Source organism: Oncorhynchus mykiss, chromosome 7 (genome assembly GCF_057628025.1).
Source record: "Oncorhynchus mykiss isolate SJ-2025 chromosome 7, ASM5762802v1, whole genome shotgun sequence".
NCBI lineage: Eukaryota > Metazoa > Chordata > Actinopteri > Salmoniformes > Salmonidae > Oncorhynchus > Oncorhynchus mykiss.
The window spans coordinates 65,725,772-65,746,215 of NC_143028.1; the positions used below are offsets into that span (position 1 = coordinate 65,725,772).

Genomic DNA, 20,444 nt, shown 5'->3' on the forward strand with positions numbered 1-20,444 from the left:
TTGGTATTCAGGCAAAATAATCAATGACAGAGCTGACGGAGGAGGCTTGTTGTTCTCCAATCTTTATACTTGCATTTTTGTTTGCAATATAAATCCAATATATATAGACAACTGTTAATGCAAGCTTGCTTCACATGTGTATCAGATATAGGGCCATAATTATGTCCATATTGGAAACTTTTGCCAGATTAATGTAAACATATACTTTTTTAATGTGTTTATTATGTATTGGGGGTTTGTGGTATATGACCAATATACCACAGCTAAGAGCCAATGTATGCTTGATCCGAAAATGGTTGGATGGTGTGATGCCCCCAGAGGCATGCAGAGGCCAGAGGTTCTTACCTTGAGCTCCATACCACATTGCTGTGTGCGATTAAATTGTGTAACAATGTTATTATTCTTTTTTTTCACCTTTATTTAGCCAGGTAGGCTAGTTGAGAACAAGTTCTCATTTGCAACTGCGACCTGGCCAAGATAAAGCATAGCAATTTGACACATACAACAACACAGAGTTACACAGGGGAATAAACAAAACATACAGCCAATAATACAGTAGAAAAAAAATAAGAAAAAAAGTCTATATACAGTGTGTGCAAATGAGGTAAGATAAGAGAGTTAAGGCAATAAATAGGCCATGGTGGCGAAGTAATTACAATTTAGCAATTAAACACTGGAATGGTAGATGTGCAGAAGATGACTGTGCAAGTAGAGATACTAGGGTGCAAAGGAGCAAGATAAATAAATAAATACAGTATAGGGATGAGGTAGTTGGATGGGCTGTTTACAGATGGGCTATGTACAGGTGCTGTGATCTGTGAGCTGCTCTGACAGCTGGTGCTTAAAGCTAGTGAGGGAGATATGAGTCTCCAGCTTCAGTGATTTTTTGCAGTTCGTTCCAGTCATTGGCAGCAGAGAACTGGAAGGAAAAGCGACCAAAGGAGGAATTGGCTTTGGGGGTGACCAGTGAGATATACCTGCTGGAGTGGGTGCTGCAATGGTGACCAGTGAGCTGAGACAAGGCGGGGCTTTAGCTAGCAGAGACTTGTAGATAACCTGTAGCCAATGGGTTTGGTGACGAGTATGAAGCGAGGGCCAACCAACGAGAGCGTACAGGTCACAGTGGTGGGTAGTGTATGGGGCTTTGGTGACAAAACGGATGGCACTATGATAGACTGCATCCAATTTGTTGAGTAGAGTGTTGGAGGCTATTTTATAGATGACATCGCCAAAGTTGAGGATCGGTAGGATGGTCAGTTTTACAAGGGTATGTTTGGCAGCATGAGTGAAGGATGCTTTGTTGCGATATAGGAAGCCGATTCTAGATTTAATTTTGGACTGGAGATGCTTAATGTGAGTCTGGAAGGCGAGATTACAGTCTAACCAGATACCTAGGTATTTGTAGTTGTCCACGTATTCTAAGTCAGAGCCGTCCAGAGTAGTGATGCTGGACGGGCGGGCAGGTGCGGGCAGTGACCGATTGATTAGCATGCATTTAGTTTTACTTGCATTTAAGAGCAGTTGGAGCCCACGGAAGGAGAGTTGTATGGCATTGATGCTCGTCTGGAGGTTAGTTAACACAGTGTCCAAAGAGGGGCCAGAAGTATACAGAATGGTGTCGTCTGCGTAGAGGTGGATCAGAGAATCACCAGCAGCAAGAGTGACATCATTAATGTATACAGAGAAGAGAGTCAGCCCGAGAATTGAATCCTGTGGCACCCCCATAGAGACTGCCAGAGGTCCAGACAACAGGCCCTCCGATTTGACACACTGAACTCTATCAGAGAAGTAGTTGGTAAACCAGGCGAGGCAATCATTAGAGAAACCAAGGCTGTCGAGTCTGCCAATAACAATGTGGTGATTGACAGAGTTGAAAGCCTTGGCCAGGTCGATGATTACAGCTGCACAGTAATGTCTCTTATCGATGGCAGTTAAGATATTGTTTAGGACCTTGAGCGTGGCTGAGGTGCACCCATGACCAGCTCTGAAACCAGATTGCATAGCGGAGAAGGTACGGTGGGATTCAAAATGGTCGATAATCTGTTTGTTAACTTGGCTTTCGAAGACCTTAGAAAGACAGGGTGGGATAGATATAGGCCTGTAATAGTTTGGGTCTAGAGTGTCACCCCCTTTGAAGAGGGGGCTGACCGCGGCAGCTTTCCAATCTTTGGGAATCTCAGACGATACGAAAGAGAGGTTGAACAGGCTAGTAATAGGGGTTGCAACAATTTCGGCAGATCATTTTAGAAAGAGAGGGTCCAGATTGTCTAGCCCGGCTGATTTGTAGGGGTCCAGATTTTGCCGCTCTTTCAGAACATCAGCTATCTGGATTTGGGTGAAGGAGAAATGGTGGGGGCTTTGGCGGGTTGCTGTTGAGGGTGCCTGGCAGTTGACCGGGGTAGGGGTAGCCAGGTGGAAAGCATGGCCAGCCGTAGAGAAATGCTTATTGAAATTCTCAATTACAGTGGATTTATCGGTGGTAACAGTGTTTCCTAGCCTCAGAGCAGTGGGCGCCTATGAGGAGGTGCTCTTATTCTCCATGGACTTTACAGTGTCCCCAGAACTTTTTGCGTTTGTACTACAGGATTTCTGTTTGAAAAAGCTAGCCTTAGCTTTCCTAACTGCCTGTGGAGGGCTTCATACAGCTCCACATTGACATGATTGGTTGAAATGATTTATTATTTGTCCCCATTGCCTTGGCAGCAGCTACTCTTCATGGGGTCCAGCAAAATTAAGGCAGTTTTAGCTATTTTAAAAACACTACAATACATTCACAGATTTCATAACACACTGTGTGCCCTCAGGTCCCTACTCCACCACCACCACATCCATGTGTATGTGTGTATCGTGCGTATGTTATCGTGTGTATGCATGTGTCTGTGCCTATATTTGTGTTGCTTCACAGTCCATGCTGTGAGGTGAGGACAGGATGTCCTGTATAAACAGAAACAGCTCTGTGCTCCTCTGGGAAACGCAAGAAGTATGAATCACCTGACTTCTGCAGAGGCCATATCACTGTAAATGCTGCATGGCTAATGCAGAAGCCGGGTTGACCATGTAGAGCCTTTTAGGGCTGTATGCAGGCACTCCGCCTTGTGTGGTGCTTAAGAACTTCCTTTATTGTATATTAGCAATATACCACACCTCCTCCGGCCTAACTGCTTCATTTTACCACTTGCAAATTATCATCCCCCAAAATTCTGCCTTAACCACGTTTCCATCCACAGTTTGATGCCAGTAAAAGTTATACTGTTTTAAAAAATCAGGACAGCTTTGATAAAAACAGGAAGTTTCGGTACAATTGTATAAATGCCAAAAGATAATTAGTTCATTGGACATGGTGAGATATTTTTGTGTCGGTAAAATGTATTATGCGAGAAATGGCGGTGGATATGCCTTTATGCGCAAATATTGATATAATAACCATAATATCGAAGCACATTTGGGAGTCACGCGATCCGGTGTGGTCCACCCACTATAACTCGGGAAATTTGCGCAGTTTATGAGGCAACAGATTAAGTAAATTATGATGAGTTTCACAAGGTCTTGAAAGTGCACGCAATGAGCTTGATACTCCTTTCCAATATATCGAGGGTCTTCTTCTGGTGACATGATGATCGATGCTTTACTGTCGTTTGACAAATACAAATATTATTGTTTTTATCCATAATAAGGTCAACATATAGAGTAGAATATCCTACCCGCAATGTATCTGCGAGCTTTTGGCTTGAGCGCAAATCAAGACCAGAGTCAGCGCATTTGCTTACTCAAGTTGTTGTGACAAAACTATCCGTAGAGTTGAATATGCGATGGAAACACATTCAACTATAGATTGCATTAGGTACATGTACGTTTAGCAGAAAAATTACATTTTGTGAGCACTACCACGCACTGTTTTTTCTCTGCAATAAGTCAGTTTGGTGGAAACAAAGGGAAAATGCCCATATTTTATTTATGCGGATTTGAGAACATTTACATGAAAATCTATCGCCAATTGGATGGAAACCTATCTTTTGATATAATTAATCACTGATTGCTACAATGTATTTACATAAGATCATGTCCGTAATAAAATAACCGGAAGTACTCAAACGGAAGTATCACACTTTGTGCTACATAAAATGAGTTCCCATCGACATTAGGTAAGTAACTGTCAACAACATGTCTGTCGCGATGTATGCGAGACTGTATCTCCAGAGATTTTCACACGGTACAGCACTGACTATTCAGAAAATACACTAAGGTTTAGTGAGAACTAACGTTAGCTGCACAACTTGACATATATACCCTGGAAGCAAGCTAGTTAGCAAAAATGCTAGTTTCAAACTGTCTTGCTACTTGAGACATTTCAGCCAGACAAGGCTATTGCCAATGCCAGATCTATTGTTAATACGTCTTGCTACATGTGAGATCCCCATTTAATATAATCTGTCCAAAATTCAAAGTCAATCCTAATATCAAAGTTTGCCACGTCTTTTTAGACATCTTTATTATTATGAGAACTTGTTTTCAACTGGTTCTCAATTTAACTTGTTCTCAACTGGTCTACCTGGTTAAATAAAGGTGAAATAAAAATATATATATTTGAACCTTTATTTTGACAGGGAGTCATTCTGAGACCAACTTTTTACAGTTCAGCCCTGTATACAGGTCTGATGTCCCTATCCCACATCAGCCAATCATCCTAGCCAGAGTAGATTCCAACCCTATGCTTGCTTACAGCTGCACTGGGGACGGACTAGCCCAAGGTGTACTCTTAAGCAGTCTACCATTATTCCTTGAGGTCAAAGGACCTTATATGTTATTTTCAGAAGTAGACTTGCTCTGGTAGCCAAAACAGACAATTCTCCATCTAAATGTGAATCGATTCTGAATTGCGATATGGTTCTAGAAACATACTTTCATATCACATTAAAATAATTTCACAAATGCAAAATATACACTTAGATCTTTAAATTTAAATAATTTAGCAGACGCTCTTATCCAGAGCGACTTACAGTAGTGAGTGGATACATTTCCATACTTTTTCAGTACTGGTCCCCATGTTGTGTTCGACCTTTGCTCTAATCCCCACCAGAAGTCAACCTTTATGACTGTTCTATTTAAAAAAAAATCTTTCTTCAGCTTTAGTTTACCTGCTTCCTGTAATACTGTTGAGTGCTGTGTGAGAGAGAGATGAGTAGTGATGAGTTGAATATGAGATTTAACCGTGTATTTATTATGTTGAATGTCCTTTTAGCTTTCCATATGTCGCCCCCTACAGGTTGGCAGCTATAAAGACATCAGTGTCGAGGGCATGGTCCTTCTTCACGTGCTGGAACCTCGAATTGGTGCGACACAGTACTAGTCAAAAGTTTGGACACACCTACTCATTCCAGGGTTTTTCTCTACCACAGCATTCTGCAGCGATATGCCATCCCATCTGGTTTGCGCTTAGTGGGGCTATCATTTATTTTTCACCAGGACAATGACCCAAAACACACCTCCAGGTTGTGTAAGGGCTATTTGATCAAGAAGGAGAGTGATGGAGTGCTGCATCAGATGACCTGACCTCCACAATCACCTGACCTCAACCCAATTGAGATGGTTTGGGATGAGTTGGACCTCAGAGTGAAGGAAAAGCAGCCAACAAGTGCTCAGCATATGTGGGAACTCCTTCAACACTGTTGGAAAAGCATTCCAGGTGAAGCTGGTTGAGAGAATGCCAAGAGTATGCAAAGCTGTCATCAAGGCAAAGGGTGGCTGGCTACCTTGAAGAATCTCAAATATATTTTGATTTGTTTAACACATTTTTTGGTTACTACATGATTCCATATGTGTTATTTTATCGTTTTGTTGTCTTCACTATTATTCCACAATGTTGAAAATAGTACAAATAAAGAAAAACCCTTGAATAAGTAGGTGTCCAAACTTTTGACTGGTACTGTAATTTAATTATACTTCAGTCAAGATGACACAAATTATGATAGACAAAAGACAAAAAATGTGATACTCAAATGTATAAATACACAACCTCATGCAAGATGCAAAGACAGAAGTACATTTCCCTGGCATATACCGACAAAATAAACACAGTGAATTATAGGTAATTTGTTATAAATAGTTGAAAGTTCATACTTCATACTGCAGCTATAATTTGCATTTCTCTTCTCTCTGACACTCATCCCTTCTCCTTCCTCAGTCAAACGCTTGTGCAACTTCCTGAGCAGTGAAAGGTGAGTGGTGGCGGCTAGTCTGATTCTTCCTCCAATCAGCACAGAGCTAGAGTAGCCTAGCAACAACAACATCATGAGGTATTTTTGGAAAAGAGGGATTTGATGGAAAAGAGGATGTTTGTTCACCACTCTAGGATGCATGATCTGGATCAATCTGTCCTTATTCAGGTGCTGAATTGCTGTATGTTTTTTGCAATTGCACTCTCCTTGCTCGAAGGTTGTATCATGGTTTTATGTGAACAGGGTGAGACATTTCTAGAAGTTTGTGTATGTGTGTATGTGTGTACGGGAAGATGAAAATGAAAAAGAGAAGTGGAGTGTGTTGGCAATTATGTATTTCTGAGCATTGGAGGATATGATTTGGAGGGGGTGTTTTATAGTGGTTTTTATCTGTATCATTGTAAATACATATGGCATGTTACCATTGAAGCAATAAACAATATCTACAACAAATAGTTTTTTTGTATTTATTTAATTGCATGTATTGAAGATAATGAGTAATGTTGACATGTTCACGTCATTGAGCACCGTTTGCTGATTATCAGGAGACATTTACTAAATGGAACAGAAAGACATTGATTCATATCAATAATTCAGTGAGTGAGAGCATATGGGATATACCCAAGGGGATTGTCCTTCATTTGGATTTGTAAACCTCTTTAATGTCATTGTCTATCTTCTACCCTTACCTCTCCGAACCACCCATTTCTCTATCTGTCTCACAATACAACGCAATTCCACTGGCTTTGTTCTTCTCAGAGATAATCTGCAGGATACGTGTATCAACTAATCATCAATTTAGTTTTGCTTCACCACACAAACACATGGCCATTCATTCATTCAACCATTCATTCACACGCAATCACATACTCTCCTAATACACTAAACTCGGAAGAATATAAATCAAATTTTATTTGTCACAAACACATGTTAAGCAGATTTTATTGCGGGTGTCGCGGAATGCCTGCGTTTCTAGCTCCAACAGTGCAGTAATATCTAACCATTCACAACAATACACACAACCTAAAAGTAAAAGAATGGAATTAAGAAATATATACAAATTAAGAAGAGCAATGTTGGAGTGGCTTAGACTAAAATACAGTATATACATATGAGATGAGTAAAGCAAAAACATGTAAACATTAAAGTGAATAGTGTTCCATTATTAAGTGGCCAATGATTTCAAGTCTATGTATATGGAGCAGCAGCCTGTAAGGTGCAGGGTTAAATATCCGGGTGGACTTTCTGTTTAACATGTAGGTCCCTCCATGCACTTAACATGAGACACACAGGAATAGTGAGGTTACTTTGGGGACATATACAACACCATCATAAAAACACTTGATGTTAATGTATTAATGCATTCTTGAGCGCCTGCATATGTGTGTGTGTATTACCTGGCAAAGCCCTTGGGTAGTTACCCTAGCCCACACAATGGAAAGAGGTAGGGACTGCAGTTTTAGCGATGGTCTTATGGTCTGGATGCACGGCTGGTCCAAGTAGCTGTGAAGGCAAGCACACGACCATGGAGATTCGAAAAGGTTGCATCTTGGCTTCAATTTATATTCTGTTGAGGCATATACTTTAGAGAATATGTGTGTGTGTGTGTGCGTTCTTGTCTGTTTTTCTGTCTGTTTAACATTTGTACTGACTTGTCATTGCGGTACAGGGCCAAAACATGGCCAGGGGATTCCATGATGTCTGGTCCCAGGTCGAACCGGCGGAACAACTCTCTCATGCTGGTCCTGTTGGGGTCCATGTCCTGGTAGGTACGCAGGTCGCCCTCCTCAAAGTTCAGGATGAACAGGAGCAGCTTCCTGAACCTGTGCTTGTCAAACAGCCCCCTCAGATCTGTAACACACACCATGTTACATCCACAGCATGAGACTTTAAATGACATTATGTATTTAAAATCAAGATAATCAATTTGAGTTTACTTTGACTGCTATGTGGGAATCCGTTGATGAATCTGAAACAAAGAATTTGTAAGTTACAAATATTGGTTATTTTGATGGATATGTGTTACCTGAAGCTAAGGCCTCTGCCTCGGTTGAAGAGACTTTGTGGACTTTACTAGCCCTGTACACATAGCTTCCCTCCAACAACTTAAAGTCCCGATGCCGAGTTACCTCGGAGTACACCAGCATTTTAACCAGCTGACCTGAACAAACACACAGGATAACATTACAAGAATGACCCTGACTCACAGTTAAGTTTGTTCTGAGGTGTCTGTCCTATATCTGAGTGTTTTAAGAAAGATCAGGAAACTTTGTGTGTTTTTGGTATTTAACCCCTTATTTTAGGCGCTAAACTGTGTCCATACTTCCATTAATTTTTTAAAATTGGTACAGATTAGTTTTGTGATTCTTGTGCTCTTAGAGCAAAACAACTGACATGTACATTACAGGCTCACCTTTCCATAGAGGGATCATATTAGTGTGTAGCCCAAACTGTTTGGATGCTACAGACAGAAGTTGGCAGATCGGCTGTGATGCTTGTGGGGGTCCTAGAACAAAACATGAGTCTCCATCTTTCCATAATAGTTTGTAGGCTGTTCGGATGCTACAGACGTTTTCATGAGAAGACCGATTTTAGGGGATGTCTCATGGTCTGACAAACACCACTCTAGCTGTGCCACCTTTCCCTGCAGATACGGAAGGGCGACATAGGCGGATGCAGTGGATTGAGACGTAGCCCATGCAAAAAAATACATCTCTATTATAAATTGCTGTATTTCGATGGGGATTTTGTATTATGATAATTAGAAGTGAAACACTGTCAGTGAATTTAGTGGAAACCTGCTCATTTGTAACAAGCATGGTAACAAGCATTCATTGTTACACTGCTGTAATTGTGGGGCTTTCAAAGCAAGAGCCCCATCTTAGTTTTTCTCCAGCACTCTATTCCTCCTACACCGTTTAAGTTAGATGGAATATCCGTCTACTTCTCTGCTATTCATATCTGGTCGGGGGAATCAAAATATTGACTAGGGATCTTACGCTACAGCTGTTTTAGTAACTGCATTACCACATCTTCTTCCAACTTTTCCCCAAAAAACAGAAGTTTTCACCACTAACGCAACAAGTTAGAGAAAAAATGTTACAAGGTATGAAATCTTCCCCTACTTCTCTGCTTGTCAAATCCGAAATCGGATAAGAAATCGTGTGTACCAATCTATAACTAAGATCCGTTTTAGTAACCAATCGCCTTCTCTCTTTCTAGCTGCTGTAAATCATGTCAGAAACCAGCAGATAAATTATTTTCCATACAACAGCCATTTGGACCACTAACCCAACAAGTTAGAAAAAAATATTGCTAGGATATTCAGACACAGAGAGCAAACTTTATGAGTGAAGAGAATAACCACAATTACAGACCCCAACAACACAAATATTGACCATTCAACTGAACCATAACTACAGACTAGATCCACACAACTACTGATCACAACTGCTGACCAGAAGCACACAACTACTGACCACAACCACACAAATTCTGACCACTCATCTACTGACCCCAACTACACATCTAGTGACCACAACCACTCAACTTTTGACCACAACTACTGACCACAACCACGCAATTTCTAACCACCACCACACAACTAGTGACCACAACCACTGACCACAACCACACTACTGCTAACCACATCTAGTGACTATCGATGGGAATTAATTTTTTTTGGACTATTTTAATAATATAATCAAAGTACATTTTAAACTTTTGAAGAGTAAACCCCACAACTTTACTTGTAAAATTACCATGTAGTTACATATCACAATTACAAGCAGTTACATATTACAATGTAACTATGAGTTGTCACAGTTAACTACAACACTTGTTAGTGTAATTACACTGTAATAAGGACCCCTTACAATGAAGAGTTACAATCATGTCTTTTGTTAATTTATCCACAGTGGATTGGGTCCCTATTCTGACAGCCGGTCAGCTTTTTGTCCTGTGTGTCTTCCTGCTCACCATCACCTCTGGCTGGATCTTCTATCGCTCCCTGGTGGCTGTGGGGCTGATTGCAATGGCTGTGATAGTAGATCAGCACTCCTACTCAGAGATACTTCATAAATACAGCCCCAGCTCTCCAGTTCTTGCATGATAATCATGTGAGATCCATTGTCTTGTCGCCTCATTTTACCAAACACTCCTAGTAGACTGTGCCATAGCCTAATGACAGACCCCTCAGGAATGTAAATATAGTGAACATGGGCATAATGTGAGGCGAGGTACGATCCAACGATGTAAAAAGTAAAGCACACAGTACGTTACAAAAATCTAGATTTGTACGTTGAAACAGTAGTATTTACCAAGTCCGGCAATCACACCAAAGACCTAGAATCTAAGACCTATTTGTCTTGAGTGCTGGGAACTCAGTACGGACAGATTATGAAAGCAGAACTCGTTTTTGTTCTTTGCAATGGCAAATGATCTTTTACAAATAATTTAAAACAAACATTTACCATATGTATTTTGCTTGTATCTGTATTAACATCTGCAATCATCCAGTTCCCATTAACTGTCTCAAGAATCTTAAAGTTAGTTATTACACACATATACAAAATTTCCATAAGTGTTAATCTAAGTGTTCAAAAATTGTCCATGTGGGTTTTTATGAATAGATGCACATGGGGTTTTATATGAAGCACATTTATTTCAACAATTTTATGCCTGTGCATAAATCAAAAATTACAAAAGAATCATAAAGACTATGGGTCACAGTGTATAGGTACCCCTCCCTGATTGGCTGTGGAAATGTTCCTCAGTTCAGTGGGCAGGGCTCAAGCACTTAATTGGCAGGTATGACACAACAATAGATCCCCTGGGGTGTATTCACTAGGAACCAAACAGATCAAAAACGGGGAGGGACCGACCTGAATTTGTCCATTAGAAATTAAGTTTCCATTGCAAAACGTTTTGGACTAATGATTACACACACCTCTGGCTGACTACATCAGTTACATGGCCGTACAGGTTCACAAGGGAAATGTTGATATGGCAGATTCACTCATGTACAAGTACAAAAAAGCATTTCCATAACCCCCATCATCAACATTGAATACTGACAAAACCATGACTATTTAACTTGTTTTGCTTTAAGACAGAAAATTAAAAGCATTACACCTTTAGTAAAAACTGGTGAGCACAGTCTTTTTTTGGAGCGAAGGGGGGAATAGACCTAATTTCTTATCTTCCATCGTTCCCCTTGTACCCAGTGGGAGGCCGTGTCCCTCACGCCTTCCCTCCTTTTACAGTAGGAGGCATTTATGTCTCTGCTTTCCCCGCCGGGCCTGTAGCGCCGCCCTCGTGGCCATCTCAAACACTTCCCTCACCCCATCCTTGCTCTTTGCGGAGCACTCCATGTAGCCGAAGGCACTGATCCGGTTTGCCATGTCACGCCCCTCCTCTGGCTTCACAGGCTCCTGAGAGGGGTGGGGGGTCAGAATGTGGAGTCAGGAAAGCCACATATTGATCTTCTGAAAATTGTGTGTGTGAGAGAGATTGAGAGAGAGAGAGACTGACTGTACCTGCTTCATCTTGGCTAGCTCTCTGCGGGTGTGCTCGTCGTTACGCAGGTCCTTTTTGTTGCCCACTAGGATAATGGGAACGTTAGGGCAGAAGTGTTTGACTTCTGGAGTCCACTTCTCCGGGATGTTTTCTAAACAAGAGGGAAGGGCAGGAGTCAAGGCCAGTAGGAGTTAACGAGAGCAAACTTCTTCAGCATACTAATCAAGGCTGTCCAGTAGGGCTGGGCGATATATATCGTGTGACGATAGAGCATAATATGAAACGATAGACGTTTTTCTATCGTCAATTTCATTGTGTCGCAAATCACACTCTGTGAACGTGGCACAGAGCACGGAGCTCGTACCTAAAAGAGGGGCAACTTAGGTCGCATGGACGTGGTTTGGGTATGAAAAGTCTGACAGACCAGAAAACCGTCCTCTGCAAAATATGCCGCAGGCCGGTCTCGACAACAGGCTCAAACACCACTAACATCTTTTACCACCTACGCAAGAATCATGTGAAACAGTACGGAGAAAGTCTATGGATGAGACCCAAAAAGGTACAGTTGAGTGCTCAAAACAAACCCCCGACTCAGACGTTACAAGAGGCTTTTGCCCGCGTCACACCATATAGCAAAGAATCACAAAGATGGAAGGAGATAACAGCTGCCTTTCCAACTTACATCTGCAAAGACATGGCCCCAATTTACACGGTGGAGAAACGGGGGTTTCGTGGGTTGGTGCCTACACTCGACCCAAGGTACCAAATGCAAATTGATATGTGACACGTATTAATGCCAAAATAACATGCAAAACAGGCAAGCCCCCAAAAATATTTAAAAAATAATAATTTTAGGCCTATATTTATTTTGTTTGCAACTATAGTTTGTTTTCTATTTACTTTTAGATTTTATACATTCATTTTTTATGACATGCTTAATTTAAAATTTGCCCAGGTTCTAAATAAAATAATCAAATATGAGTAAGTACCTTTTTATTTGTTGAGTATAATTCAAAATGTAATAAGAAATAGGCCTCTCATATCCCGTTATCGGGATATGACATTTTGGCCATATCACCCAGCCCTACTGCCCAGGTAAAAGTCCTCTGATTGTGGGTGTAAGTGTGCTTTGCGATTCTGTCAAAGCTCTGTCACAAAAACAAGACCCGGTGTAAAAAAAGTGAATGTGTATAAGTCTGCACAGTTGTATTGATGTCTGACAGAATTGGTATGTGTGGGTGTCTGTACGCGTAGCGACATAAATACTCACCCAAACTGTCGGGGCTATCAATGGAAAAGCACATGAGGATGACATCAGTATCTGGGTAAGAGAGGGGACGGAGCCTATCATAGTCCTCCTGGCCTGCTGTATCCCATAGTGCCAACTCAACCTGACAAAGGATTTCAAGAGACATCAACCAACTGTGCCCAACTTCCCAGATAAATAAGGCGTATCTGACCTATTATGAAACAATGAAGAGGCATGATGCAGAATGGCCAATCCACATTTAATCATAGGAAAAGTCAGCAATACGACATAATTACACACAGCTGGGCAACTTACTGCTTAAAAAAATCAATTGAAACAAAATGTGATATCTGCCAACATTTTCTGCCACTATTGGCGCTTACCAACTTGGGCAAGCCTCGAGTGAGGTTGCAAATTGGGAGGAGCCAGTGGTGACTGTTGGCAGATTTTAATTCTGTTAATTCTCATTGATCGTCCTGCTTTGTATGATAAATGTTATTTTACAGCAAGAGAAATACAGGTTGAAAAAAAGAAAGGGAGAAGACATTACCTGTTTGCTGTCGACCTCAATGTCAGCGACATAGTTCTCGAAGACAGTGGGCACGTAGACCTCTGGGAACTGGTCTTTACTGAATACGATGAGCAGACAGGTCTTCCCGCACGCTCCGTCTCCCACTATGACCAGTTTCTTTCGGATTGCTGCCATGACTGAACAAACGAGAGAGAATGTTGAGACAGACATAAATACATTACAGATCAAAGAGTTGGAGCATGGATGGTACTGGCAACAGATGTTTTCAAGTCCTGCATGGGCCTCATATTACATAGTTACAGTATGTTCGCTGTAGCCCATTCATAGGCACCAACTCCCTTAGAGTGCATATAGATGAAGGTATCTTCTTCCTGGGGGACTTGTTAAGAGCCTGGACACTTGCTCAAAATGCTAACACGCATCGCTTGCGGTACGGTTTTGGAAACATAATGAACGTATCTTTTATATCAGGACAAAAAATAAATAAAAAGGTTAAATTATTACACACCTTCATAGGGTTAGTGTTCCCACGTGATCATATCTCCATGTTACATAACATGTTTACTGAAAACAGACAGAAGAGACCACCTGTGCTCCTGTGTGTAAGCATGAGGAAGTGTAGTCCTTCAACTAGAAGCACACACAGTGTATGGATCTGTGCCAATCTGCTAACATTATAGTAAGTGCATCTTTTTTACTTGAAATATTTCCCCCCCCCTCGCTGACATGAAAGATAAGCGCCCAATTTGGTCTCATATGCGACTAAATATGTTTCTGTGCAACCAAGAGTTTTATTTTGGGAGCACTGTGCAACTATGAAAAAAATCTCCCAGATAGTTGTAATAATGATAAGGCTTCGCTGTGCCGTTGTTTCCGAGTTCCCTAGAGAAACAAGCGAGTGCAGATCCATTGTTGCACCACTACTAAAGAGAAAACGGTTTGCTTCTAGCTCTACCAGGTCAAAAGATTGACCCATATTACTGGCGCACCATTTATCTTCCTAAAGCTGATCGCCAGAACCGCATTTTACATTCGAACCATGTCGTGGACCATTCTAAAACCACTCGCGCTTCGACGTCGTTAACCATTTGTTGAGACTTTGTTCAGTCATGTTACCTCGTTGTCTAGCTAGCTAAGAACCTGGTAACTTTATCAGTTTATCCAAACATTTGGGGGCACATAAACAAAGGAAATGGGATAGCTTCTACAGGAGATCAATGGTAATAGCAATGAATGAATGACAGATCTCTTGCATTTAATCATCCCAAACCTGACGTTTATAAAGAGACAGTGTACATTTTTCAATGTAATGCATAGGGGGCTCCCGAGTGGCGCAGCACTACAGTCCCTGGTTCGAATCCAGGCTGTATCACAACCGGCCGTGATTGAGAGTCCGATAGGGTGGCGCACAATTGCCCAGCGTCATGTCCGGGTTTGGCTGGTGTAGGCCGTCATTGTAAATAAGAATTTGTTCTTAATCGACTTGCCTAGTTAACAATACATTTAAAAAAAATAGGACAAGAGCTTTTACACAATATAGAAACCTAATATTCCACAACTGACTTATTTACAGTATATTAGTTTCTAGGGCACAACATGTGCTTCAAAAGTAGCAAGAATTCCTTTAGCCTGTATCTCAATCAAAAAAAGTATTTTCTGGTGCGCCTAAATTTTATGTGGTACTTTTTTTTAAAATTGGGAAAATGTTTTCAGAACTGTTTTCCAAGCGATGGTTATTGACTAGAGGTCGACCGATTCAGCATGGCCGATTAATTAGGGACGATTTCGTGTTTTCAACAATCGGTAATCTGCATTTTTGGACGCCGAATTTGGCCGATTACATGTCAATCCACGAGGAGACTGCGTTGCAGGCTGACCACCTGTTATGCGAGTGCAGCATCAAAAGGACCTTGGGAGCCACAGTAAGTTGCTAGCTAGCATTAAAAACGGATTGTTTTTTTATAAGCTATCTTAACATAATCACTAGTTAACCTAGTAATATCATCAACCATAACTAGCTTGTCCTGCGTTGCATATAATCAAAGCGGTGCCTGTTAATTTACCGTCTAATCACAGCCTACTTCAACCTCGCCAAACAGGTGATGAATTAACAAAAGCACATTCATGAAAAAAGCACAATCATGGCACCAATGGACCTAACCATGAACATCAATGTCTTTCTTAAAATCAATACACAAGTATATATTTTTAAACCTGCATATTTTGCTAAAATAAATTAATGTTAGCAGGCAATATAACTAGGGAAATTGTGACACTTCTCTTGCATTCTGTGCAAGCAGAGTCAGGGAATATGCAGCAGTTTGGGCTGCCTGGCTCCTAGCGAACTGTGTGAAGACCATTTCTTCCTAACAATGACCGTAATTAATTTGCCAGACTTTTACATAATTATTTCATAACATTGAAGGTTGTGCAATGTAACAGCAATATTTAGGACTTAGGGATGCCACCCGTTCGATAAAATACGGAACGGTTCCGTATTTCACTGAAAGAATGAACGTTTTGTTTTCGAAATGATAGTTTCCAGATTTGACCATATTACTGACCTAAGGCTCGTACTTCTGTGTGTTTATTATATTATAATTAAGTCTATGATTTGATATTTGATAGAACAGTCTGACTGAGCGGTGGTAGGTAGCAGCAGGCTCGTAAGCATTCATTCAAACAGCACTTTCCTGCGTTTGCCAGCAGCTCTTTGCAATGCTTGATGCACTGTTTATGACAAGCCTATCAACTCCCGAGATTAGGCAGGCAATACTATAGTGCCTATAAGAACATCCAATAGTCAAAGGTATATGAAATACAAATAGTAGCGAGAGAAATAGTCAAATAATAACTACAACCTAAAACTTCTTAACTGGGAATATTGAAGACTCATGTTAAAAGGAACCACCACCTTTCATATGTTCTCATGTTCTGAACAAGTAACTTAAACGTTAGCTTTTTTAACATGGCACATATTGCACTTTTACTTTCTGTTGGATGAATGTTACTCCTTTGTCCAAGGACCTTACATGTTTTGTTAAAAGGGAGAATTGACTCCGGTAGCCAAAACAGCTTTTTTAACATGGCACATATTGCACTTTTACTTTCTTCTCCAACGGTGTTTTTGCATTAGTTATGTTTCATTATTTATTTGAGACTAAATTGATTTAGTTATTATATTAAGTTAAAATAAGTGTTCATTGTTCATTCAGTATTGTTGTAATTGTCATTATTACAAATATATATATATATATATATATAAACATCTGCTTTTTTTGGTCTTCCAATAATCGGTATCGGTGTTGAAAAATCATTATCGGTCAACCTCCATTATTGACATTGCTAACGCAGTGTTGAAATTATAGCTAACCGCTGAAAACCCAATGGAGAGAAGGGTTTGAGAGCTATGTTAGTGGGTAGCCCAATGTTGGATGAATGTTACTCCTTTGTCCAAGGACCTTACATGTTTTGTTAAAAGGGAGAATTGACTCCGGTAGCCAAAACAGCCAAATACTCCATACTGAAACGATTCTCAATTGCAGCACAGTTCTAGAAACATAAACCCCTCTACTTTCATATCAAAATAATTTCACAAATGCAAAAAAATAATAAAAAAAAATAAGTTGCAGCAGACAGTATTTTTCAGTGAGAACAAGTTTGTCTTCTGTTTACACACAAGTGTTTGGGGACGCATATAGCTAATTAGCACAGGTAGTCCACTGTCTTCCATCTGTTTTCCATAAAACAAGCGCTATAACATGGAGATATGGCCATGTGGGAACCCTAACACTATAAAAAGGTGTATAAATTTATTTTTGCCAATATGAAAGGATCTTATACTTCCAAAACCATACCGCAAGCGGTGTGTTGATGTTCAGAGTGAACATCATTGCTCTTAACAAAACTCCCCCTACAGATGACATCTTCTTCCAATGACGCTTAGCTACACTAATATATATATATACACACATACACAAAAGTATGTGTACACCCATTAAAATGAGTGGATTTGGCCATTTCAGCCACACCTGTTGCTGACAGGTGTATAAAATCAAGCACGCGGCCATGCAATATCCATAGACAAACATTGGCAGTAGAATGGCCTTAGAACTGCGACTTTCAACGTGGCATTGTCATAGGATGCCACCTTTCCAACAAGTCAGTTCTAAAAATGTCTGCCCTGCTAGAGCTGCCCTTGTTAACTGTAAGTGTTGTTATTGTGAAGTGGAAACTTCTAGGAGCAACAACAGCTTAGACGCAAAGTGGTAGGCCACACAAGCTCACAGAACAGGACCGCTGAGTGCAGAAGCACATAAAAATCGTCTGTCCTCTGTTGTAACACTCACTACCGACTTCCAAACGGCCTCTGGAAGCAACGTCAGCACAAGACCTGTTTGTCGGGAACTTCATGAAATGGGTTTCCATGGCCGAGCAGCCACACACAAAACTAAGATCACCATGCGCAATGCCAAGTGTCAGCTGGAGTGGTGTAAAGCTCGCCGCCATTGGACTCCGGAGCAGTGGGAATGCATTCTCTGGAGTGACGAATCACGCTTCAACATCTGGCAGTTCAACGGACGAATCTGGGTTTGGCGGATGCCAGTTGGGCACTACCTGCCCCAATGCATAGTGCCAACTGTAAAGTTTGGGGGAGGAGGAATAATGGTCTGGGGCTGTTTTATCCTGGTTCGGGCTAGGCCCCTTAGTTCCAGTGAAGGGAAATCTAAACACTACAGCATACAATGACATTCGAGGCGATTCTGTGCTTCCACATGTGGTAACAGTTTGGGGAAGTCCCTTTCCTGTTTCAGCATTAATGCCCCTGTGCACAAAGTGAGGTCAATACAGAAATGGTTTGTCGAAATCAGTGTGGAAGAACTTGACTGGCCTGCACAGAGCCCTGACCTCAACCCCAACATCAGTGCCCAACCTCACTAATGATATTGTGGCTGAATGGAAGCAAGTCCCTCCAGCAATGTTCCAACATCTAATGGAAAGCCTTCCAAAAAGAGTGGAAGCTGTTATAGCAGCAAACGAGGGACCAACGTCATATTAATGCCCAAGATTTTGGAATGAGATGTTAGATGAGCAGGTGTCCACATACTTTTGGTCATGTAATGTAATGAGTTATGTATGATCAGGGTCTATGTTAGCCGTGAGTTATGATCAGGGTCTATGTTAGCCGTAGCTATCTTTGTAGCAGTGGTGGAACTGTATTTTGAAATGAAATAACGGGATGAAATAAAGGGACAGATCTCACTTCAAAATATGAATTTGTCAAAATCATTGATTAATTCATATGATCGAATAGGTCTCCTGTAGGATTTGTGATCTGGAACATCACAGCTAGACTTTGTCTAATGTTATGAATACACTAAGGATACTTTTCAGATAAGGATTATTTTAATTCATTCAGGAACATAAGTCTCAGATCAAAAAGTATCGATTGTGCATATTTGAATGTCAATCAGAATAACAGTAGTTGACGCAACTAAAGTAGCTAGCTAACGGAGTGGGATATCAAAACAAGACAACGAGCAAGCTAATATATTGTAACGACCCTGGGTTTATAGGCGCGGAAATCGACTCTGCCGTTCGAGCATGCTTTTGTGGCACAGTCGATGGCGCGCCGGACCTCCGGCTAGAAGGTCGAGACCTGCTCCCTGCTGTTTCATTACAGTATTATCTATCCCCCTCCTCACAACAGTAGGCTATTTTTGCTCGTTAACGGTGCAGCAAACGTAGCTAATTTACTGGCTTACCTACTTGATTAGCCACAAGATAAAAACTTAATGAATTAAACTAGGCAAGTCAGTTAAGAACCACATTCTTATTTACAATTACGGTCTACCAAAGGCCTCTTGCGGGGACGGGGATTAAAAGTACACATATAGGGGAAAAAACAACACTAAATAAAGAAAAAACTAAGACGACAACATAGCATGGCAGCAACCCATGACAACACGCATGGTAGCAACTAGCTAGGCAACTAACAGAAGGGTTGCTAACTAACTTTACTAACAAATAACGTTAGATAGCTATTTCTAGCTAGCTAGCTCAACACGAAATAAAAGTTGCTAGCTCGTAGCTAGTCAACACGTGTTATTAATTGATCCGGCCATGTCTGATATTGCAGGGCACGAATACCACGTAAACAGCCCTAGCTAACTAACTAGTTAACGTTATCTTTGTGAAAATAACCCATTTTCCAACGATAGTTTGCTAGCGTATTAGATTAGCCTTTCAGATGCGGAAGTGATGGGTGGCTAGCTTTCTAACTGGCAAGGTTGAAGAGGAAAATACATTTAGACCTGGTTAGCTTTTAATGCGCGTAAAATAACTATGGTAGTTAGCGATACTACTGCATTATTGATTTCTGAGTTATATTGGCAACATTCCTGTAATCCAATTAGGCTTACCTGGCCAATAGGTAGCTAGCTAGTTTGATGTTTTCTTGATAATGTCTCGGTCTCACGCTTGACTAGTTAGCTTGTGTTAGGCTAGTAGTTCCCAACCGTGTTTGAGGGGGCGCTCTGAAACAGACCGCGAGGAGGAGGTGCTTGACTCGGACTGCGTAGGACGGGTGGTAACTGAAAAATCTTTGATGACCCGGACAGCAAAGTCTGTGTACAGTCAGGGTTTCCTCCCTCTTTATGGACACCGACTGAAGCCACACAGTTCCAAACATGGCTTTAACAGAGATGCCCTATTTCACCCCATCGTTCAGACTGCAACGGTGTGTTTATTTGTCACAAGAAAGGTATATCTCCAGATGGACCTTGGCAAAAACACCAACAAATGAATTGATTCTCAAATAATCCATTTCCATTATGATAATTATAATTATTAATAATAATGATCATAGTTAATTGATCATTATGATGAATGATAATTGCACTGATCGCGTATAAACGTCCCTGCTAAGAAA

The 20,444-nt window shown here is 40.9% G+C and overlaps 1 protein-coding gene and 1 long non-coding RNA gene across 2 annotated transcripts; one reads left to right on the forward strand and one right to left on the reverse strand.

Annotated features, from left to right (window-relative positions):
- Window positions 1–4,086: 4,086 nt before the first annotated feature.
- Window positions 4,087–6,668, forward strand: LOC149982639 (uncharacterized). The gene is made up of 2 exons (XR_016497408.1): window positions 4,087–4,142; window positions 5,264–6,668. It is a non-coding gene; the product is annotated as an uncharacterized LOC149982639 (long non-coding RNA).
- A 4,190-nt stretch (window positions 6,669–10,858) lies between these two features.
- Window positions 10,859–20,088, reverse strand: LOC110528412 (transforming protein RhoA). The gene is made up of 5 exons (XM_021610460.3): window positions 19,936–20,088; window positions 13,532–13,689; window positions 13,003–13,123; window positions 11,753–11,883; window positions 10,859–11,647 (listed from the first exon to the last, which is right to left on the reverse strand). Exons 2-5 carry the CDS (start codon window positions 13,685–13,687, stop codon window positions 11,474–11,476), a joined length of 582 nt encoding a protein of 193 aa, XP_021466135.1. The 5' UTR covers window positions 13,688–13,689; window positions 19,936–20,088; the 3' UTR covers window positions 10,859–11,473.
- Window positions 20,089–20,444: the final 356 nt, after the last annotated feature.